This window comes from Hirundo rustica, chromosome 4 (assembly GCF_015227805.2).
Source record: "Hirundo rustica isolate bHirRus1 chromosome 4, bHirRus1.pri.v3, whole genome shotgun sequence".
Classification (NCBI taxonomy): Eukaryota; Metazoa; Chordata; class Aves; order Passeriformes; family Hirundinidae; genus Hirundo; species Hirundo rustica.
In genome coordinates, this window is record NC_053453.1 from 73,261,856 (window position 1) to 73,286,556 (window position 24,701).

Here is a 24,701-nt window from a genome sequence, read left to right on the forward strand (position 1 = left end):
GGGATCGATCTCAGCATCCAGAGGCACCCTGGGGTGGGATGTAGCAGGAGAGGGGAATGATAAAAATCAGGGATTACTGGCCAAGCCCAGGCCTAACAGGCTGGGAATTGCTGGCTGCTCGTGTGACTGGCAGCATTTGTCCCTTGGTTTTGAGCAGTGCCAGCAAGGAGCCTGTTAAAAGACTGCAGTGTACATTCCTGCTTCTGCCTCCACCATGAAGACTCAGAAATTTCTGCTGTGGGACAGAGTGTTATGTGTAGTGCAAAGGCAGAGCAGGAAAGCATCGATTTAGGTGTTTGCTGTTACAACACAGAACGCTAATGGAACTCTGAAAAGTAGCACAGTATTTTATAAAGGTCAGTTTGGACTATAAAACAGCAAATGTGATAATTCTTGTGTCGTGGAGCATGTAGAGTTGGGTGGGGTTTTTGTCTGTAAAAGCCATGGTTTGTTTTCTTGGTTTTGGTGTAGTTAGGCCCCCTAAGCTTCCATGCTTCCATACCTGCTCTCAGGTGTTCTTACAAAGCTGGCTGTTTCTCTGAAGTCTTTCGTTGGTGCTCTTACACAAATAGAGCGTTGCAGTACTTTTCCCCACTTCCCATCATTAAAACAAGTCCTAGATTTGTTTTGATTAATTCTTCTGTTACCCATCCTTTGCTGTAAGGCAGAAATTTGTGTGTTTTAGCACTGACATGACCTTACAGAAGCGGCAAATTCCTTCTGCAGGGAGGATAGTCGAGGTAAATAAACGTGTTCTCTCTGTTCTAGCACGATTCTGCCTGTGCTGCAATCCCAGCCTCTCCTCTACACTAACAAAAATTCTAAAGCATTTCAATTTATAGGAACCCTACTAACCCAGCATTCTCTTGGCCCTTGACACCCATTTCCAATTTGCTTTTCACGCAGAGCTGAATGGCCAAAAGACCATTTTATCCCCCCGTATGTCCCCCGCTTCCGAAATGGTTGGGAGCCTCCTCTGCTGAACTTCATGGGAGCCCCAAAGGAGCAGGAGCTCAACCATTTGGCCGAGTCCGTGGCAAACGTGGCAGAGCAACAGCGGAAGCAAGAGATGAAAAGACTGTCAAGTGAGGTAAGGCACTGCAAAAGTGTGTTGAAACGCTGGAAACTCAGATTTTAAGGTTTTAGTATGTAGTAATACACATGGGGCAGAATGGAGGATTTTGGACATTCTTCTTCAGCTTCTTCACCTTCTTCGTGGGTTTGGGTGGTTTTTTTTCTTATTGGGTGAAAGGATCCGCATTGCAGCCTTGGGTGGTCAATTATTTGGTTAAAAGTATAAATAATACAGGTGTCATGTCATCATTGGGTAATTAGCTCTTAAAAGACCTTGGAAAGAGTTAGAGGTACTCCATTTTCTACCCTGTTAGTCAGAGCTCACGGCTCGTGAGGCTGTGCTGTAGATAGGAATTAATAAACACTGAGTGCGAACACGAAACTTGTCTTGACCTTCAAAAGACACCAAAAAAAAAAAAAAAAAAAAAAAAATCTATATCTATATCTCCCAATCCATTGAAGCAGTTTGTATGCTTAGCTCCTGAGATGTCAGGCACTGGTTTCATGACTGTCACTGACTCCCACAAGGTTCTAGGCAAATGATTTAACCTTGGTACCCTGGCTCCCTGTGCCCACGCCTCCCTGGCACTCCCTGGGGGAAAAGGCACTGAGCTGCTTAATAGCTGTGAAATGCTGCAGGTGCTCAGCTGGAAAAAGCTGCCTGAGTGCAAAACGCTGTTTTGTCTGCAGCAAAAGCACCGCCCTGGAGTGGGTGATACCGGGATAATTATTCTTTCATAAGTCTGCAGTAACAGCTTGTTCAATGAGGAGAGATCCGATGAGGATGGAAGTGCTCATCTCTTGGGGCTGATTGGCCTCGTGTGTCCCTGTGGAATTTCATCTCTCCAGAACCAAGGCTGCCTGTGGAGAGCTGTGCATGGCCCTGTTCTCCCTGCTGGGCAGGGTTCTGGCATCAGGAAAAGTGTATTGGGGGTCCCCACCCTTAAAACACGCTTTTGTTCTTTCCATTCCTGCATTCCTGATTCTTAAGATCCAGCCACACATGCAGCTCCTAGCACAGAGGGGTTTCAAGGTAGAAGCAGTTCAGCAATGAGGATTTCACATCCTCATTTCTCTGTGAAACAACCACCAGAGAGTGTCCAGTGAGGCTAAAGAAATGCAAATAATTTGTGTGTGAAGTAAAATGAATTCCTGCTTCCTTGGGTGTCTTTTGATGTAAGGCATAAGCCAGGTGACACCAGAGATTTTTTTCCAAAGACATCTTGATCACAGTGTTTTGAAGAATATTCTGTTTGTATGGGGAATTCTGTGGGGTTTAGCTGCTTTTCATAAACCCTCAGTTCCCATATTGAGGTCTCTGGCGCCATATCAGACAGCTGGAGGTAGAGATTAGGTGAGTAACCTTTCTGTAGCCACATTGAGGTAAGAAAAAAAATAAATCCAAAAGCAAAAACAATGCAGGAGAAAAAAAGAAGGGGGGGGGGGGGGGGGTAAGGAAAAGAAAAAAACACAAACAAACAAACAAAAACAACAACAGCAAAAAAAACACCACAACAACCCAGGCTTCAAGATTTGGCAAATTCCAGTGAATCTCAGCCAGTCTAACATGTGCAGCTGGATGGTATAAGGAAAGGATATGAAATTAGCTATTGCAATATCATAATACACACAAATGAACTGTTAAGCTTGGCCTTGTTTTTGGAAATGGTGATTAAGATCATTCTTACCTAGAAAGGCACAGTGTTGATGCTGAATTTAAGATTTTTTGGGCTTTTTGTGTTTAAAAAACCAAATTCCTAAAGCCGTGAATATTCTTACATAAGGTATGATTATTTTCCCTAATTAAAATCCATAAGTGCTCCGACTATCACACTCCTTTGTGCATTTCTTCATGGACTACACTCATATTCAGTGAGGGCGTGTGCTGAATGAGCTTTTTCACATTAAGATCCTGCAGCAGAGGAATAATTTCAGTTCATTCCTTACACAGACCCGCTGTTGTGTGGCTAGAGGTTTGTGGCTCGACGTGTACATCCAGAACAGAAGCTCAGAGCAGTTTTACTGAGCAGTCTATTCTAAAGCAGCTCAGCCACTGTTTATAAATTGTGTTGCTGCAGTGATATCTGTGAGATGACACACGTGGCCCCCTGCCCCAGAGAACTGCTTTTCTGAAGAACATCCAATATTAATGCAGCGGGGTGACTCGGGATAGAAATCCTTTTATTCTCGTCCTTTTGATCTCGAAACGCAGACGTTACCAACTTTTCACGGCAGAACCGTTGGGCACCTGAGGACGGGGGAATGCTTGACAGGGCCCCTGGGGGTGCTGGGTGAAGCTCAGGGGAGGGGTGGCACTAATCCATCGGTGGCTTTGTTCCCTTTTTGTCTTGCAGCCTCCCGGCGTTCCCGACTACCCCCCGGCGGATGGGTATGCATTCAGTAACACGGCGTACAAGAGAGGGCCTCTGCTGGACCAGGGGGCAGCTGTGGCTGCCTTTAAGCAAACTGTTAGCCGACATGTAGATAGGTAACCCTGACCCTGGTGCTGTGGAAAACTGTCCCCACTTCTTGCTCTTGGGGTGGCGGGGTCTGGGACCGCCTCTGGTTGCGTTGATGCCTTAAGTTGATGCCCACTCTGGGTCGGCAGAAAATGGTGCCTTGGGAAGGCTGAGCTGGAACAGAGACTGGGCAGAGCTGGAGAATAAAGTAGGGATTTATTGAAAGGGCTTTAGGATACACCTTGGACAGGACAAGAGCCTGACCAGGGCTGCACCCAAGGTGGACCCAAAATGGACAAATGGTCATGAGGTCTCACACTTCTATAAGTTTTGGTCCATTTGCATCTTGGGGTTTAATTATCCAGTTACAGCTTCAGGTTATGAAGTCCCATCCTTCTTGTTTTCTCTCTTCAGCCCACAGGTGTTTATGCTTTTGGGCCTGAAAACTTGTAGCCATTGTCCTTGGCGTGCAGCAGGAAAAGGATTTGTTTTGTCTCCCTGGTCTGTGAAGAAATCTGACTAGCACTTAATATGAGGCTCAGAACTGCATCCCTGGGCAGCACAGAATCTGAAATAAGTGAAAGATAAAACTTAAGGCATCAGCATCACTGTCTCTGCTGGGGAATTGTTTCTGTTTAGCAGTGGGTACTCTGCTTTTCCTTATCTGAAGTGTATCATTAAGACCCTTTTTGTATGATTTCTATGAAATGCTCTGTTTGTCTATGATTTTAAATTGCTGCTTTTTGTCAAAAATGATACGGTGGATTTCCAACCCAATTGCAAGCAGAGAATCCACGCACTTTGGTTCAGATTTTAGTACTGATTTGTTTCGTGTTTAAATACACTCTTTGCTCTTTTCAGAATTACAAAGAATGACAAGTCTCCTCTGAGATTCACCTGTCCTCATTTTGATTGATTGTTTGATTTTTCTTAGCTGCTCACTTAGTGCTCTGTCATCTCCTGCCTTTTGTTTTCTGGGCTGGTGTACAAATACCCACTTCCAGAACAGTGACATCTTGTCTGTTCCACCCTCTTTCAAATGTTACAGAAAATGCTCTGAAATGTTTGCATAGCAAACAGCGTCTTTTTGCAGATCCTCTTTCACCCCCTTCATTTTATCCTAAAACAGAATAACTTAACAAGATGAGAATGTAGGGAGAATTCATACCAACACAAACCGTGGAAGCAAATCAGTAAAGAAGCATTGGAATTGCTCCCCTGTACCAAACCATATTCCATATATACTATATGAAAAGTATTTTGTCTTAGGAGCCATGGGAAGAAGTTTAAGCTAAGTTTTGGGATCAGCTTGCTGGTTAAAGCATCCTCAATATAACTCTTTTGGTGAAAACCCTTTCAGAATCCCTAGTTTTGAGCCACATGCTGAAAGATCCTGTAGTTAATCTGCATGCAAGCCAATCCCCATGTGATGTGCAGGTTGAAGACATAATTATTCTCCTGAATTTTGGATTTATTCCTCATGGCAACAGCAGCAGATTAGTCATCTCTTAATTGTTTTCTCAATCTTGATTGCCTGTTGCATTCTTGTCTCGGGACCAGTCATCCTGAAATCTGGATGATCTGCCCTCTCCATTCCTTTCCCTTACCTGTAATGTGGTAAGACCTGTTTTGTCCTTTCAGAGGGCAAAATTGAATGAAAACATTCAATTCGCTTCCACTTCAGTTTTAGAGAAAGAGCTTTCCTGCATTGAACTGTTGATGATATCAGGGTGTCTGTCTGGAACTGAAAGAATTGTCCCAGCCTCCTTTGTGGAGGGTAAAGAGAAATGGGTGTTTCTAAGAAGCAGTTCATGAAAGGTGAATTTAGTCTTTGGAAAGCTGTGGAATGAGACCTGCTGCAGTGGTGCCTGTTTCTCACCTCTGTTGTAAGACATGCTTCCCTTGGGTGATGCAAATTAAGTGTCAGAATCTTAGACTTTCAGTGGATATTAGGTATTTCAGGAACCCTGATGGCCACAAGAGCACTGAATAGTTTTCAGCAAGTTTTGTGCTGTTTCAAAGTAGCAGGGGTTTTTTGCTGCCCAGTTTGGCTTTCACTGTCATTTAAAGAAAAAGCTCTCTGGAGGTTTGTGCAACCTTCTAGGCTCTCGAGCAGTGGACGGTGAAGGGCTGAGGCCTGAAATTCTGGGATAGCTGACAGGCAGTGAGAAACACAGTGGAGCGTGGATGGAGGGAAGCGATCAGAATATTTGTGCCCAGAGTAAACTGGCTCATTAGACTGGGCTTGAAAAATTAGGGTCTCTTCAGAAGAATGCATCCATTGTCTGGCCCATGCTCTGGGCATGTTGCTGAGTTGAGTAAAACTAAAATGTAGACATTTTAAAAAATTCTTCCTGAGGTATATTTTTTGAGGGAATCAGGATAGTTAGGTGTGGACAAAATAGGGAGACACTGTTAGTGAAATGATTTTGGAAAGGCTGCCTAGAAAGTACTGTCAGAGCTACATTACTCATATCTCTGAGACAGTAAGAAAGAAAATCAAAATTAGATGACACTTAAGGGAAAAATTGGTGTTACTCACACATTGTTCATCCTCCTGCCAGCTATCCTGCAGGCCGGGGGTCATCCCCTGCGTTTCACTCTCTCCTTAAATGCTGTTAGTGTTTCGTCTTTCTTTCAAAATAATCTTTCAATCTAAATATGATTTTCCTTGGTTCTGCTCCTCAACTCAAGCGAGACAGTTCTCCACAGCCGTGCAATAGCCAGGCAGCTGCCGGATTGCTCAGGCACACCTGGAACCCAGAGTTACACAGCCACAGCAGCAGCAACCACCTGTGCTCATATCCCCGGGCTGTGACCTTGTACCCAGCACTTCAAGCCGTGGATTGCTTCATGTTTTAATTAGCTGTTTGGATTTGTTTATCCATTTATTTGTTTGTTTGTTAATGTGGGGTGGTTTTTTTTTTTGTTTGTTTGCTTTCTTTGCTGTCCAGTGTGGGTTTATGTTGTTGGGTGTAATTTGCAGCAGGTGTATGAAGTTACTGGCAGGTTTTGTGCACCTCTTTGGGGTGGGCTGGGGATTTCTCGATTGAAAACTTGTTATGTCAAAGAAAGCAGTAGCTCTGTAACCAGAGGCATTCATGGAAACAGAAAGATACAGAGCTTATTGTGATATGCCTTGTTCTACAATGAATCCTGTGTGTAGCTGGCAAGAAGTTATTTCTCACTCTTAATTGATAAAGTAGCTTGAAGTTGTTAAACTTGATGGGATATTACGGTCAATTAAGAAAACCAATCTACAATAGGTGAACATTTTTTGGAGCTTAACTCCATTAGTGTTGATTTATTATATGATATTTGATATATGATGAAAAATTTATTCATCTCTTATGTATTTGAAACAATCTGTGATGAACACCAGAAATGCAGTTTCATACAAAGCCCAAGCTATCCTAAGTATTATATCCTAAGCTATTATATCCTAAGTATAGCCATTTGTTTATTATGGCAAACGACTATTTAACCTTCTGTAGGAAAACAAACTAAATATAGAGTACATGTTTATTTTGAAACAATAGCACCTGCTAATCTAGATTATCATACATCTTGCAAGCAGCAAGCTGATAAAGATTAGCAGTTCTTGAGGTCTGTGTATTTCAGCCACCTCTTTATTTTGTTTTTTTTTTTTTTTGGCACTTAAATCAGTGTTATGGATAGGTAGTTCTATGGCAGCATCATATTCTGGTTGAGAGGTTTGTGTTTCAAAAAATGTTTTGCAGGTTATTCGAAAAGGGCATTTTGTTTTTTTAGTTGCTTGGCTGTCTCACTGAACGATAGTCTGATCTTTGCTTTGCAGAAACTACGAAGCACACAATAAAGCACAGAGCAAGAAATACGCCAAATGCAAGTACGAGTTCGTGGCAAGGAACAACAGTGAGCTTTCTGTCATGAAAGAAGAGATTGTGGAGGTAATTTTGTTTGCAAAGACAACACAGAAATTTCTGCTGCTGCTCAAAGCTGAGGGTACCCTTCCTGTGGCTTTCCTTAATGTTTGCTTCGATGTGTTTGACTTAGTATGGAAAGTTCAGTTAATTTGTTTTGCATCGATTTTGCTGACTTGGGAAGGGTGCTGTAGAGATCCGTGCTCGAAATACATTTGTGTGTTCCTTCCACCTCCTCTAGTGTTGCTTTTAAGCATTAAGTAGTGTTTAAATCACTATCTGTGTACACACAGGGTATAGTGAAGGACTGCTCTTTCCAGGAGGATGTGGCACCATAAAAGTGAGATACATTTGGAAGGGAGGGAGCAACAAAGAGAGAAAATGCTGAGTATGAGAATGTGGGCCAGGCAGTCAGACTTCTCACTGCTCCTGGCCCTCCTGCTCCCTTCCCCTCTTTACTGTGAGGTGTTGTGCCTCCAAATTTGTGCTCCCCAGAGCTGCCTTTACTTGGGTTGCTAAAATTATTCATTCCTTTTGTCAACAGCACTGGGTTGTAGAGATGGCAGCGTCCCTGTGCAAGTACTTGATTTTTGTTCCACTGTCTGATGGGCCCAGCCCATCCCTGAGTTTTACAGAACTTCCTTGCACACTCACATTTCGAAAAGGGCAGTAGAAGCACGTAGAATTAACGATGGTGAGAATCAGGGAGGATGCAGGGGTTTCTCAGGGACACATCTGTGCGAGATCCGCCGGCAGGCGCAGAGCCTGGCGAAGCTGTGGTTTCGGCTTGAAACGATTCACAGCCCAAGCACTGGCAGGAGGAAAGGCAGAAAAGACAGGCAATCAATTTACCAAACCATTTCAGATTCTGGACGACAGAAAGCAGTGGTGGAAGGTTCAGAACAAAAGTGGCAGCACAGGCTTTGTGCCAAACAACATTTTGGACCCTCTGAAGAGCGCAGAAGGCGGTCAGGGGTGGCCGGAGCCCGCCTACACCCGCACCATCCAGGTATGTCCATCCTGGGAGCAAAACCTCCTCTGGAAGTGTCAGGGTGGGCACGTGGGGGAGGAACAGAACCACAGCAAGGCTGAAACAGCCGCCTGTTGCACTGATGCGTCACAAAAAATGATATTTCTTCCAGAGGATGAAGGTGATGTCTGTATTTCACAGAGAATACAGCTGACAGAGACGCTGCTAAATGTTTTACCTAATTTTTTTTTTCACCTGCTTATTTGCTTAGAGGTGGTAATTTCAGTCCTAAGGGTTGGGGATGCATTTATTTTAATTGCAAATGTCCTTTGTGAATTGATAGCTGTTGATGCCAAAGAAGGAGTTTGAATTATTTAAGGTAGGGTCATCTTTGGTTTTTTTCTAGAAGAGTGAACTCTTGCTTTTCCTTTTTATTTCTGACTTTGTGTGTCTCTATCCCAGTCCTGAATTTATTTAATTATCGTAGTTTTTGAGTCATAAAAAGGAGGTATGTTTGCTTTTGAGTTCACAGAGCAGATATTTTTCAATTACTATGTCTGTGCATCAATAGCACTCTATTATCCTGACCTAATTTTAATTTTCTTTCTTTCATGTACTGGTGTGGAACTAATATTTTTGTTGTTGTTATTTCTTTCATATGTTGAACAGAATTAGAGGGTAAATGACTTAAAAAAAAAAATTCTTACATCAGCACAATTACCCACCCAAGTAAGGACATACAGGCTAAAGTCATAATATGTATTTTTAGACAAAATTTAAGGGGCTTAGAGGCTGCTAAAAGCAGAAGTAATATTTTCTAAGACCTCTTTCTTTCTTTTTTTTTTTTTTTTTTTTTCCCCTAATGATCTTGAAAGTTTAGGCAAACAAGTTTGGATTAAGCAGAAATTCCAGGCCTGCCTCAAAATCAGACTTTTAAACCAAACTTCTGTTGAAGCTTGAAGTTTAATAATTTAATCTCATTTAAAATGCATTCATTGTGTCTGCACCTTCCATCTGATGACTGAAAACCAAGAAATGCCCCGATGCTTTGCAGAATAACGCAGCAGAGCTGCCTTGATCTTGGTGGGCTTGAATCTGACCATTTCTGAGCTTTCCTCTGCCAAATTGTTTGCCTGCAACATCTCGGCTCATTCTGCATTGATTTGCCTGTCTGTGAAGCGAAGCATGCATCTGGAGTGCTTTTCGAATCCTGATTTAAAGATCAAGCTTGGTTTTTTTTCCTTCCTGTGCATGTTATTTTGCGTGTTTGGAATTCGCCACCGGGTCCCTGAGCAGGCTGAGGACAGTTTTGAGCGGAGGTTCTCACATTGTTCCTCTGTTGTGCACTGCGGGGTTTGAAGTTTTCTGTTTGAAACAATGCCAAGAGAAGGCGTATAATGAAATAATCATTTCCACAAAGCATTCTCGGTGGACCTATGAAAATTAGGGTCAGGGAACCCCGTTTAAGACAAGCTTGTTACTTTGCCCTCTGGCAGGTTATTCTACAGCTTGATCATGTTCAAATGTGAGCTTGAAACAGCGTGAAATTATTTATGATCGTAACGAATTGCACAGGATAAATGAATTCTTTCCCAAGGCATGTCAGTAATGCTGTTTTAACTTCGTGGTGATTATTACAATTTCAGCACTCCTGAGCATTCTCATGTGTCTGTTTTCCCGTGACGGACGCATGGTCCATTTGGGAAGTGTTTGCATAACTCCATTTATTCTCCCAGCAGCCCTGTGAGACATTGCTGCTATTTCAGAGAGATCTGAGGCCTTGAAAGGGTGAAAGCTTTGCCCAAAGCCGGGTAGAGCAGGAGATTGAAGTGGTTCCTATCAGCACCTTTGCCAGACCCTGAGCAGGAGCAGGCTCTGCTTGGTGCTGTGCAGCTTTTGCTGCTGTCCCAAGTCCATCCTCAGCTTCCAAAAACCTGCATTCAAAGTGGCCAGGCTGCTGTGGCCAACTGCAGATAAGTGTTCTGTGCAAGGGCAGTGTCTTCCTTTACAGCCTCATCACCTTCGCTGCACTGCTCACCAAAGGGTGTTTGTAAATTATCAGGAAGAATTGAGGATTCCATTGAAAGAGAGGATTTTTTCCACTTCTCTGAGAGGTGGATACCCCATTATCACAATTATGCTCAGTGCTGCCAATTTTTGAGTTCTTTTTGTTTGGAGGGGTTTTTTTGGTTGGTTTTTTGTTTGTTTTTTTTTTCCACTCACTCTGTCCCCCTGCCTAGTGACCTCTAAGGCCACACATTTCTCTAAATCCTGATTTTTTCATTCAGTTGCTTCCAAGATCCAGGTCCCAAATAGTCACTTGAAAGCACTGATGTGATATTGCCAGCAATACCCCAGTTATTTAATTATCTTTGTGAGTCAGAGGCTGTAATGTTGTTTGTCTTTTGGTCAGTTGAATTAGTTCCAGAAAACAGCATTTTTGGTTGTTTGGTACTCTTGTACTTTTAGGAGAGCATTTTGCTGAATTCTTCTATTTTCAACTATTTCTAATTATTGCTTAGCAGAGTTTTCTGGGGTGTTGGTCATTTAATCTGGTTTTTTATTGTGAGCCAGCACTGGAGTTTCACCATCCTGTTATATATGAATATAAAGAGTTTCCCAAGCACCCTGACTTCTTAATTTGTAGAAGTGTTGCTGGTGAACCTATGAAATAATTCATCATAGTATTTCCTATTTCCTTTGGACTTTATTAACTTTGTTTTAACGCTGTTAAAACTGAAATTTGAAGAACGTCATTAGGATAGAATTGTGTATCTTGGTGGGCACGTTAATTAATCTCTTGACACCCTTTTGGAGGTGAGACAGTTATATTATCATTGATGCATACAAAATCCTTAGGCAGAGAGTAAATGTTTAATAAGGTGCAGTTTGTCCATATTTTTCTTTTTTTTTTCTTTTTTTTTTTTTTTTTAAGAAATGGGGACTAACCCTAGCTAATAACAATTTGAATAAGTAAATGCCATCTAAATTTCCTGTAAATTCAGTAAAACCACACAAAGTGGTTTTACTGCAAAGACCTGCTTAGGTGGTTTTTTAATGGGATTTTAGCAGGCAGCTGTTTGCACAACAGCTGAACCCACCAAAGTAAACTCTGGCAAAAGACCCCGCTTGAAATTTTCTCTTCCAGTCTTGGGTACCTCAGTGGAGCCCCAGGAAAAGATCCAAACCACGGTGCTGAATGATCTGCAGCCCTCTTGGTGGACTCATGTCACTGAGCAAACAATAATGTGGCACTGAAACGTTAAGAAAGAGAGTAAACTGAAAACTCTGTGCCTGTGTTAACCTCATGAGAACATTTCCCAGCACTCACACTGGTTTTGGTTGTTTACAATGCTTCTTTGTCTGTTTTTCCCATGGTTTGAATATGCATATTCCCTTTTTATGATGCCAAAATATATTTGAAAATATATTGTTCCCACTCTTTTACACTGACCAAGAGTTAGGGTTGGTACCATTAGCATTTTTACTCAAACTTATTATTTTGCTTCCCTCAAAAATAGATTGCATCATAGTGAATCCTGTTTTTTCACCAGATGCAGCCTGTACTGTGTTGAAGACAGCTTTGGGACTTAATTTTTTCCTGTAAAAACAAAGATTTTTCTGGCAAGAAGTAAGAAAACAAAATTTAGTCCCAGTAAGCTTTCATAATATACCCAGATTTTTAATGAGTGTGTGTTCATCATCCCCATTCCAAACAATTTAAAGCGCTTGCTCCAATTTACGTGAATTGAGGAGTGCAAGTTAATTCTTCAAAGAAATAAAAATACGAGGACGAAGGAAAAATAAGCCCCAGATTTGTTCATAGTTCTTTTTGCTGTGACGAAATCAGTGAACAGCTAGCCAGCAGATTGTCCAGGGAGAGGAGGGACTTTTACAAGGGCAGAGGTAATGGCTTTAATGTTAAAGAGGACTGGTTTAGATTGGATAATAGGAAGAAATTCTTTACTGTAAGGCTGATGAGGCACTAGAACAGGTTGCCCAGGGAAGCTTTGGATGTCCCATCCCTGGAAATGTCCAAGGACAGGTTGGATGGGTGTTTGAGCAATCTGGGATCGTGGAAGGTGGCACTGCCCATGGCAGGGGAGATGGAATGAGATGGAAGCATCAGGTCCCTCCCAACTCAAACCCTTCTGTGAGTACAGGTCTGAGAGCAGAGACCTTTATCTCATTTGCTGAGCTAGCCAACATTTCTTCAACTAGAAAAATTAAGCACTTTTTTAATATCTGCTGCGACTTAACTATTATTTTTCTACAGTTACAAGTGTTCTTTACATTCACCTGATGATCATCAATCCATTGGCAGTCTACTCCTTGGGTTTTGTTTTCTATTAAACCTATTTCTATGTTTCTGTCTGGATAGGTGCTCCGAAAAGAGCTGATTTGGTGTGTGCTTTGTAGCCAGCACTCTGTTCCCTATTCAAAATAAGGATATTAGAATAAATCACTGTTAGTTTCCTAGTGAATAACAAGGTGTAATTACTAAGACTGATGTTCCTTTAAATTGTTAATGTGTATGAAATTTCAGGAGTGATGTGTGAGACCATTACTTTTTACCTTTCTAACAATACTATTTGATGTGATTTACTCCATTTTCCTCACAGCAATTACTGGGAGAGCTTTCAGAGGTAACTGAATTACTCTTCTGATACTGAACCTCAAAAATTCCTCTTTTGGACTAAGTAGTCACCAAATTCCATAGTGCATGCTTGTTTCTTTTTATAGCAATGAATAGAAGTGATGGGATGAATGTGTGGATGTCCTCAAAAGATCTGGAGTTAAAAAAAGAAGTGTTAAAAAAAGAAATGTTAAATGGGATTCAGATATATAATTGGTTTTTGGGCACTGTTCAGCGAAATCCAAAGTGTATTTTAATGTGGTTGCATTTGTAAATTCAGAGTTTGAGTGACGTTTCCAGATTAATTTTTGTTTTCACTGCAGCAAGTTGTTTTGATGAGGCTCATGATTGCAGTACAACATGTTTTTGCAGCTCCTCCAGTATCATTCATTGAAAGTTACATGTAGTTTTTAGCTTTCTCTTTTTCTGGATTATGGCTGTGGCAATGTGCAGTGGATGCCTTGGTTTGTAACAAATCCTCTCTATCATAAAAAAGTTCAACTTTTTCTTTGTGCTTTTTTAAGAAGGTCAAAACACGCATGAAGAAGGTACATTGTGGGGATGACAGTCTAGTAATTGGAATCTGTGAACAAGATTAAAAGATTAAAACTATAATTGGAACATTTGAGTAGCTGTGAAATTTTTAAATTCATTGACAAGATTTTGAGTCTATCACAGTACATCTATATAGAATAAATTATGGTATATTTGCTATACACCTAGTGGGGCACTGTCTTTACACCAAAAGGCAAGTTTCATAAATATATTTATTATGCTTGTTCACTTTTATATCATGCATTTCACTTTCCTTGTCGTTTGACAATTTAAAAAGCATTTATCTTCTTAATATTGAAGCAGTAAAATACAGAAAAGTCAATCATGATTATTTTTTTCATCTCCCACATTGCACAGAGCAGCTAAGATGGATGCCTTTCAACAAGTAAATGTTGAGATAGAAATAAATGAACAAACAAAAATCTCTAATGGGAGATGTTTTGCAGGGATATATGTGTGATTTAGTAAATAACTATTATGGTTTAAGTGAAAAAATCATCCAAGGGAAGTAGGAGTCATTTCTCAGGCTTAATTGATTAGCCAGAGAAGCCAATGGGATAAATTTTCTTCTGGTTTAAAGTCACTACTAAATGCCTTGTCCATCAGCTGAGCTGGGGATTCCTGGACAAAGGCAGTTGCTGACATTTGATGAAACTTTGTTGTCAGGGCAGTGATCTGCTGTTCAAATTCTAACATATGGCTCCTACAAATATTTCCCTACTTGATCCGCCGTAAAAACCTCTGCCTCCAAGGAAATAGGGAAAGGTATTTCAGGAAGGAGCAATGAATCTGGAGAATGTATTCATCTCCCTTCATACCAAAGTAATCAGACTTCTCATAACTACAAGATGAGGCATCCCTGTTGAGCAAACAAACTTTAATATTGAACTTTCAAGCCGTGTTAGTCCAAAATTGTGGAGAGGGAACACTGTTAAACAGTGAGATACGGAGTTTGAGCTGCTCAAAGAAAAGGGGTAGCATAGATGGCTTATGGATTTGTCTGTCTTTATGATTCCTCTGGGAAAATTCAGCTGTTCTGTAACTGGTGCCACGCTAAAGGCAAAGAAGAAATTCCCAGTGTTACTCTTGAGACACCTGCTAGTTAGTTATTAGCAGCCAGATAACTTACATGTTGTTAAAACATTGCATTAAGTGCGGGAGAAAGAAATAACAGCCCTCTTCCAAGAATTGGGAAATCTGGGGCTTGTTTTTTTTATCAGATTATTGCCTTGAGATGGCGTGTAGTGATCATGTCAATAGCTGAAAAGGCATAGATGAATGGATAGGAGGAGCAGGAACCTCTTAAATGCTGTCTGCAGTTCAAGAAACAATGTGTTATCCTATCCTCAGTGACATTTATAAGTTAAAACATTAGTTCATTTTAGGTGTGGCTGGATGTGTGCATTTTTCATTTTTTTCTTTTAATAACATCTCTAAAATACACATTTTACACCGATAAAGTTCAAGTCAAAAGTTTTGAAAGCTGCTAAAAAGTCCCAGTTAATAGAAGTTTGGGACTTAAAAACAATCTCATTTGTAGAATTCATCTGCTTGAAAGGAAGAAACATGTTTCAGACGATTTCCTTGCTGTGAGTCTTGTGTCCGGCAGAGAAGGAAATCGATGCCAAACATTGATTCGAGATCAGCTTTTGGCAGATTTTGGAACTATATCTGGCAAGCGAGATGCCTTTGCAGAATAAACGACACAATTTGGTGCGAAGTCTGGCTTTGCCTGACGTCTTGCCCAGGTTTTGTTTCCTGACCCAGCCTCTCTGCATCCTGCAGAAACAAAGGACGGACCACGTCGCGAAACAACCCGACCCGGTTCCCGCTACGCCCTCGCCGCCCCCCACACCCGCTCCTGTCCCCGTGGCTGTCCCGCTGCCTCCCAGTGCCCCAGCTCCCATCCCGGTCCCCGTGCCCAAGGCGCCGGCCGCCGTCAGCCGCCAGAGCAGCACCTCCAGCGACAGCGGCGGCAGCGTGGCCCGCGACACCCAACGGCAGAAGCAAATTCCCGTGGATCGTAAGTTTGCCCTGGGAAGAGAGACAAAAAAAGCTTTCCTCTCATTTCCTTGTGTGTTTGGCTTAGTTCTGAAGAAGCCCCTTGAAGTTGCGTTTCAGATGGACCTTCATGGAAAAATTTAGTTGTAACCTTATGTTTAAAATACAGGTTTGCTATGGGCGTGTGTTCTGACCCTCGCTATAATTACCACAGCGGTAATTAGGGAAAAACACTAGTCCTCTGGATTGGAAGAGACCTTTAAGATCATCGAGTCCAACCCATGCCCCAACACCTCAACTAATCCATGGCACCGAGTGCCACATCCAGTCTTCTTTTAAACGCATCCAGGGATGGTGACTCCACCGTTTCAGTACTTTATCACTCTTTCAGTAAAAAACTTATTTCTGGCATCCAACCTAAATTTCCCATGTCTGGGATCTCTAGTCAGTGGTTTTTACCGCTGGAAATGCCCGTGCTGCTATGCTGGCTAATGCAAGTTTTCCCCCTGAACTCATTGCCGCATTACAACCCAAATCACTTATTAAAATCAGTTACGTTGTTTTCACACATCAGTTCGTGATCATCCATACTTCTAGGTCGTTTGCACCGTTCTGAAACACATATTCAGGGCTTCAGGAACACTTGCAGGTCTGGATGATGCACAGGAACCATGCTGTAATGGTTTTGTAGAGTTACTTTACAGTCAACACCCCCTGGCTTGGTCAAAGCAGCAGCAGCTGGAAGGCCATGGAGAAGACTTCGGTGTCCTTGTCCCAGGAGGACATAGGGACATATTCCACACCTCTATAGCTGGAAAAACCTGTTAATGTGCATCCTACAGTGTGTGGCTGTCTTGAGAAGCTCTGATTAAGGCCACCTTGTAAATATGCCGGTTGAGACATGCTGAGGCTGCTACTGTGTGTTGACTGAAAAGCAGGCAGGGTTAGAAAAGCCTGTTCAGTCAGTAATCTCTATTCTAAATTCACTTTAGGCAACGTGATTGCTTGGCTTAGAAATAACTGAAACATGTAGGCAAGCATTTGCCGCAGCTTTTAAAGTAATAGCTGTAAAAATAAGGAGCTTTTTGTGGGTCAGGAGTTGACAGCTATTCGTATCCTCTGCCTCACTGCCTTACCAGCAAATCCTGCTTCCACCCAAGGTCAGAAACTGGCACTGAGCATAATCCTCTCTGGGGAAGGGCTTCTTTACCCCCTGTCCCCAATGGATGGGCAGTGTCTCTGTGTGGATAATCCTGCTGGTGGAGGACAAGCTCCTGCCTAAGCTCTGAACTCAAGAGGCCTCTGGGAACTTTTCCCTATATTCACCTAATGGACTGCCTGGCTGGAAATTGTAACTGGAGAACAGCCTGGTAGGAGGAACAGGCTTCACTGCTGCTTCCCAAAGAAAGGGTTTGTTGCCTAAATAAAAGCACTTAAATAATTTTGTAACTTAAATAAACAGTTACAAAAGATGTGGAAAGTGAGGGTGAATTTCCCACACACGCACAAAAATGGTAATTTTATTTTTGTGGAAGGGCTTTGCTGTATCACAGCTCTGTCCTTGAATCCACGATGGCCTTCTCCATCCATTCTAGATGGAAAATGAGAAGAGCATCCTGGCTTCAGGTACAGGGCGTGTGTGAGGTGTGAAGAGTTACTGCAGAGGCTGTGGGTCACACACAGGAGATCCTGCTCCCTCCTGAAGCTCTCACTCAAGCCTGGTTAATGATCTTCAGGCACCCCAAATCCCTCACAGAACAGGTGTTGGGAAACCTGCTGACAAAGAACCCACCTGAACCCTGCAGAGAGCCCTGCAGAACCTGCCCCACACCCAGGGCGTCCTGTTTATTTCTGATAACCCATCTAACAACGGGAAGAATCTCTTATCTAACAGCTAAATATTTGTCTCTTGATACAGTCTTGGTCTAGATTAAGCGTAAGCCTCTCAAAATCTGTGTAAACAGAAGGAAGATAGCAATGTTCCATGTCTCTTCCTGCTTGGGAACAAGCTTTGATAACAGCCTAAAGGCTTTCCTCGTATAACCCCAGTCAGATTTGCACAAATCACTGAGCTCATGACATTGGGCTTCTGATTCACACTCGGGCTGGGGGGAGAGGAGAAAACCCTACACAATAAGGCCTGAATGCCTCAAATGTCATACTAGGGTTACTTCTTCCACCTTCACCCTGAGGCTATTTTGTAAAAGAAAAAAGGAAATGGTTCAACCAACAGTTTTTCTTCTTTTTGCTGTGGCGATTAAAGAAATAATCCTGGGGGCCTATGTAAAGCTTATTTTTATTTGTTTAACTGGCTAGAGATATTGATCCCTGGAGAGGTTTTGAGAGAATATAAAAGGAAAGTAGAGAAAGCAAAAAGGTTTCTGTCTTGCAGGGGTTTGGGTTTTTTTTTTTTTTTTTCATATTGAAGTTGTGTTGTTTTCACAGTGTAATGGGAGAAAAGAGGTTTTGCCATCTAGTGCATTGAGAGGGTGGTGTAGTTACTGTTTGTGTATCAAAGTGAGAAGGTTGAATAAAGATCACTAAAAATATCTTGGCAAGGAAATCCTGAGAATTTTTAAGGTAATTTGAGTTGTTTGTCAGAGGAGTTTTATAGCTGTTCCAATGTTATGGCACAGGGAGTTTAACTGTGCAAAATCAGTAGCTTTTCTGAGCCCAAAAGGTTATTTACACCTTATTGAATTCTACCTATTTTTGTGAAGTTATCCACAGAACTGTTTATAGTCATTTTAAGCAATTCTCACTGTTGTTATAATTGATCTTGTTGAAATGGCTGAAAAGCATTTCACTTTGTTGCCTACTAATGAACAGCAGCTGAACTAAATGTTTCAGACAAATGAGTGCTGGGAGATAATTAATTCTTACAGTTTTGTTTAAAATGAATAAATAAATAAAAAATCTGGCCCAATTCTTGAGTCTCTGGTGAGAGGAGCTACCCTTTTTTATTTTTTTTTTTATTCCTTTTTTAATGCAAAATGTGACAATGTTTCAGCTAAGCAGCCACTCCAGGCTTGGAGTGAATTCAAATTTCTCAAAACCCTGTCAAAAATGCGATTGCTACAATAGCTCATTAGATGTAAGTTGCTATGTGTCAGCAGCTGTGAAATTTTTTTGCCTATGTTGATTTGCACCAAAAAGTTGGACTTTCAACTAAAAAACTGTTTGAGGAAAGCACCACCTTCCCACAGTGTGAGCAGTCTTACAGCCTTCCTCATCATGTTTTCATTTTTAAACCCTCAATTCTGCTGGAAAAAAAAGGCAGACTATGATATTTGAGTAACCCTCCATTTCCCGTTTTATTCTACAGCTTGGGTGCTGTCACAGCCACCTATGCCTCTCTGTGACTCCCAGCTCATCTCTCCTTTCTGGGGTCTTAGTTGAATTCTATCTGGGTTTTCTTCTTTATTTTTGCTTTGTTTTGCAAAGAGAGGATTGGGAATATTGAAATATTCCCTGGGGAATAAAAAAAAAAAAAAAAAAAAAAAAAGAGAGAGAGTAATAATTCAATCAGATCTAAGGGATGAATCCTAAAAGAAAAAAAAAAAAAACAAAACGATTTAAAGTGAAGAAATTCTTCATTACAAGAAATGACTTGGCTTTGATAAAGCAACCTTGAGAAGAACTCCTGTGAGATTTCTCTCTCTCTCTCTCTCTAGGCAGGAAATCCCAGATGGAGGAAGTGCAGGATGAACTTGTTCACCGGCTCACCATCGGCCGGACCGCTGCCCAGAGGAAATTCCACGTGCCACGGCCAAACATCCCGGTGGTGAACATCACTTACGACTCCTCTCCTGAGGATGTGAAAGCCTGGCTGCAGTCCAAAGGGTTCAACCCTGTGTAAGTTCCAGGGCAAATGCAGCAAAACCTCTTTAAATTGTTTTCCTGTCAGGAGGGAGGATGAGATATGACCACCTCTTAAAATCAGGCTGCCTCCTGAAAATCAAAAGATGCCAGTTGCGTTCTAAGAAAAAAAAACTTTTTAAACATACATATATATATATATTTGTATTTATATTTATATGTGTATATATGTGTGTGTGTATGTGTGTGTGTGTATGCATATATATGTGTGTGTGTGTATGTGTATGTATATATGTATGTGTATAAATGTATCTATTTATATATAACTATACTATCTATAAATGTATATATTTATGTGTATAAATGTCCCTAATACATATATAAAATGTATTGGCAGATATAACATAACATAACATAGTATAATATAACATTATATTATATTATATTATATTATATTATATATTGTATTATATATTATATATCATCTATCTTATATCATATATTGTATATTATATAGACACATTATGATATATATTATATTATATTATATCATATCATATTATATTATATTATATATATATTCTGGAGATCTATAAACTGTAGATCGGTTAATATATAAAACAAATTCTGTAGATCTAGAAACACGTTGGCATAGATATATGTATATACACATATGTGTATATCTATCCCAACGTGTTTCTAGATCTACAGAATCTATCTATATTATATCTAGATAGATTCTCTATATAGTATATACATATAGTGTATATATATTTTAGTCTTTAGCCTATATTTTAGTACATATATACCCAAGTGACTTCAGCAGTCCTGCTGCACGGTTTGCTCTGAATTTCGCAGCCCTGCCCGAGGCAGTGTGGGCTGAAGACGACCTAATCCTCTCCCTTGGGCAGTGTGGTTTTGCTCATTTGCTGTTTGCCCCCTTGGTGTGTCCCCAGGACTGTGAACAGCCTCGGTGTGCTGACGGGGGCTCAGCTTTTCTCCCTCAACAAAGAGGAACTGAGGACTGTTTGTCCAGAAGGGTCCAGAGTCTACATCCAAATCACGGTACAGAAATCTGCCTTGGAGGTACGGCCAGCTCTTCTTACTCACCTAATCTGGGGCACCAGTTCTGAAGGAATCACCTGTAGGATTAGATAACTCCTTCTGTGAGGCACACGGGTTTTCCTCAGTTCCCATCGCACTGATAAACCTTCCTTTAAGTTATTTAGTATGAATTCATTGGAACAGCATTAATTTAAAAACACCAGGTGAGATCTTCCCCACTTCTAAAGCGGTCCAAAAACACCAGAAATAGCACTCACGTTTGAGGTTTTGTGGTGTAATCGGACTGCAAGAGGACAAAATCAGCCAAAAAGAGCTTTGGGGAAAACAACGGGAGGATAAAATGCCCATTTTCTTGCTTCTGGCTTTGCTTGGTGCTTGGACAAACACATACTCCTGATAATTTTGGTGGTGATAAGTGATTTTGTTTTATCTTTGTAGAGGAGATTTGATTTATAGGGCATGAGAAATTGGTAGCACCTGGGGCACCTGCACTGAAGGGAAAACACTCTGGACACTGTGCTCGCAGAGTTTCTGAGCCAAGGATCAAGTATTGCATCTGTGTATTTATTGCTCTGCAGCAGTTTGTTTCAATTAAAGAAGTATTGTCCCTTAAATCCAGAGCTGTGCTAAGGATAATTCTTGCCAATTTTAAACCAGTAGAACTGGAGATGCACCTCCTTTTTTTTTTTTTTTTTTTCTTTTTTTTTCTTTTTTTTTCTGCTCTTTAACTTGCTCTGGCATGTGGAGAAATGGTCTAGATGTGAGATCAACCAATCTGAGAAGTTACATCCTCCACATCCTATTTAGAAGGAAATCTTGAAGAGTGTTAAAATATTTCTCTATCCTCTCCTTAAGCTGAGACTGTCTCACTTAAATGATTTTAAGCATTAACTCCCAGGCATATTTTTAAAGACAGGCTTATGAGAATGCATATTTTACACTTTACATGATCAGTGTGGCTCAGAGAGCGTTTTCTAGCGCTGTCAAAATTGCTTTATTCCCTTCTTCAAGCCCTATTTTCCTGTTAAAGGAAGGGAGAAATATTTCACCTTTACTCTTAGGAATATAAGTCACTACAATCCAGAGCAATCCATCATTTCCTAGTGAAGATACTTTTGTGTTCTTCAACTTTTTTGCGTGCCAGCCACCTTATTTCAGTGTACTGAGATGGAGGTGTCTTTGCAGTGGAATTTGGTCTGGAAAGCAGAGATGCACTGGATCAGAGGGGTCTTTTCTCCTGTCACTCTGCTTGCCCCAGTTAGGCCTCGCTCTGCAGGAAACTCATAATCCAAACTCGTCTAATAAATGCCCTACAAAAGTTTAGGGTCTAAAAAGGTCATTGGGTTTGTTTTGTTGTTTTTTTTTTTTTTGCTGGGGAAAAGGCAATTGAAATGTTCTGCCTCGGTTATTTGAGGTCCAATTTCAGAATTTATGCAATTCCTGATGGCTTTAGCCTGTTGTTTGCTGACTTATGTCATCAAAGAAAGTTGCACCATCCTTTCCCTATAATAGTATAATATAATGCATTTCAAGCTCAAGTCATGTTGTCATTGATATTATCAGGAAGGCAAATTCTGTCAGCATGGGCTGCTCAGTTATTCTCAGGAAAATATTCGTGTGTGACCTCTGATTGTAGGGTATCTGCTGATGGTTTTTTATGCATGACTCCAGTAATGGGTGCTGCACTTGTGCTGTATCTGAAACCAACAAGGCAAGGACAAGATGAATTAAGACAAATAAAGCTGCTCCCTCACTTTCAGAGAGTCACTTCTAGGCCCCCTGCTTTCCCCTTCCATCCTGGGAGAGGAGAGCAGCGGTGTTTTAAGTAGAAGGAGCACCGTAGGTAATTTAGAAATGTTCTCACTCTTTGTGGCACCAGATACTGCATTTTAATGAATATAATGGAGCAAATCTGTATTAAATGTTATGAAATTAATAGGATGTATTTTCAGAGTTCAGAATCAGCTGCAGGATTTCCCCCTTATCAGTCCTGGAATTTGTTTTGTAAATTTCAAAAGCATTTTCCTTATTCAGAGGCTATTTTGGAAGCCGATTTTGAAGTTTTGAAGGTCGTCATGGCCAGATAGTACAGTAGCAGATATGGCTCTTGTTTTATAATCCCCTAGTTTTATTCCAGGTCATGCACACTTTGGGAAGCTCTGCTCTAATGAATAGGTGTCCTGGCCTTGCTAATAATTTCATTTGTGTTGAAAAAGTGCTTCACTGTTGCTGATATTGTAATGTGGTCCAGTTTCCGTGCTCTAAATTTGAAACCCGTGTTTCTGAGCTGCATAATGCCTCGTGGTGAATTGTGTGAGAGCCTGAGACTGAATCCTTACTTAGGTCTTGCCTATGCAATCCCACGTGCACGTGTGAGCTTTGTGTTTCCATTAATCTAAACCCACCAAGGATTTCTTTTCAGGGTTTTAATTTCTAAATATTATTGCCCAGGTTTTTAAGTGTGGAATCCTAACGAACTCACTGAGCTTTAACTCTGCTTTTACTGAAGCAGTATTTTATGAACCCCCTAAATATGCAACACTTCCAAGGGCCTCATGTGGGAATTAAAAATGCTCAGCAGTGCTGAAAGGCAAGCTTATGCTTTTAATAGTATGCAGATTGGGGTTTTTTTGGTCTATATTTAAGAGCAGTGTAAATACTTTTCTATATTGGAGCTGCCAGGTGGGTTTGTTCAAACAATTGTCTAAACAAAATGCTGGCAGAGGAATTTCAGTACCTGTCAAAGCCACGAGTAAACTCTTCTCTTTTCTTTATAGGCTAACAGTGGCAGTTCAGAACTGCAAGAAATTATGAGAAGACGGCAAGAAAAAATCAGTGCAGCTGCCACAGATTCAGGTGTGGAGTCCTTTGATGAAGGAAGCAGCCACTAAATGTGTTTCCTCTTTTCTTTCATTCCATTGTCCATAGCATTAAACCATCCAGCTTTGCTTTAGGAACCACTGAAGGGGGAATGTCATATTGTATTGTAAACCTAACTAGCCAACACAAAGAAAATTTACAGTAGTCTCCACAGAAGTACCTGCTGCTGGCTCCCCATCACGAAAAATGAGCAGATGAGAAATGCAGCAGAGAGTCCTGACAGGTGAAAATATTGGTACCTGATTCATTTACACCCAGAGATGAGTCTTGGCTTTCTGGAATTGACGTGACAGATAAACTGGAGCACGTCTTTGTTGGTGATCCATCTGAGGGAAGCTGAGCCAGCAGTAAAAAAGCATTTGAACCCTTCAGTACCAATAAGATTCTGAATCCCATCTCTTGCTGTAGCGTGCAATTATGTCTTTTTTGGCTCAGTCTTTCTTGTCAGGCGTTTGGCTGCGGGATGTTTACTTAAGCTGTCGACTCCAGCAAACATAGAGGAAATGTTTAGGGAATTTAACAGCAGCCCAACACAGACTGACTCTTTCCTGCATCACTCCCAAGATGTTTTATTACTAATGATGCTGTTTATAGCAAAATAATATTCTGTACATTGATTTTATCCGTATTTCACCTGTGATGAACTATAATATTGCACAAGAAGGAGTAACCAGAAAATAGTAACACAACCCAGCTCAAAGAGGTGATGAGATCTGCTGTAGCCATGCAACGACTCACAGTACTTTTTTTTTTTTAATAGATGCATTTTTTTTTGTCTGTAACTTAACCCATCAAAAAGAACAGTGTATAATCTAAACTTCTCTGTGTGTTGATCCCAGATATCAGTTTTTCCTCATGCAAAATGCCTTTGTAATATCCTTTATAAATGTAATCTTTTGGAAAAGTGGATTCCTGAAGGCAAAACAGGGGGGAAAAGGAAAAAAAAAGAGAAACATCCCTTCCAGAAAATGTTATTTTTGGAGATGCAATGATTTTTGTCACAAAATGTTTTGTTTCACATGGTCATGTGATTTTATATATAATATATGTATTATATATAATATATAATATCACCTAATTTAGACAAATTTAATCATCTAGTTTGATTAAGTTTCATAGTGCCTTTTTCACATGAACCTGCTTAAAGTCTGCAATAAACAGTATTTCTTGTCTGTTAAAAAATTGTTGTATCTTTGTGGCTACAAAGACAGTATTGAAATAAGAAAGTAACCTTGATTTTTGCCATTAGTTTGCTTTTCCTCTGCGTACAAGGGAAAAAAAAAAATCTATTCATTTTTCACAAATGAAAAATTAAAATCTTAATAAAGGTGTTAGTGCCA

At 40.8% G+C, this 24,701-nt stretch overlaps 1 protein-coding gene across 6 annotated transcripts in view; it reads left to right on the plus strand.

The window, feature by feature from the left end:
* The window catches only part of EPS8 (epidermal growth factor receptor pathway substrate 8), a 125,916-nt gene extending 101,215 nt beyond the window's left edge, over nt 1-24,701 (plus strand). For 5 of the 6 annotated variants that reach the window (XM_040061934.2, XM_040061933.2, XM_040061935.2 and 2 more), the window contains 8 exons: nt 907-1,090; nt 3,429-3,562; nt 7,351-7,462; nt 8,301-8,444; nt 15,382-15,619; nt 19,272-19,452; nt 20,373-20,502; nt 23,259-24,701. In XM_040061934.2, the coding sequence (XP_039917868.1) occupies nt 907-1,090; nt 3,429-3,562; nt 7,351-7,462; nt 8,301-8,444; nt 15,382-15,619; nt 19,272-19,452; nt 20,373-20,502; nt 23,259-23,372 (1,237 nt within the window). In that variant the 3' untranslated portion in view covers nt 23,373-24,701. The remainder of the gene's footprint in view (nt 1-906; nt 1,091-3,428; nt 3,563-7,350; nt 7,463-8,300; nt 8,445-15,381; nt 15,620-19,271; nt 19,453-20,372; nt 20,503-23,258) is intronic. The other variant, XM_058420208.1, reaches the window with a different exon arrangement.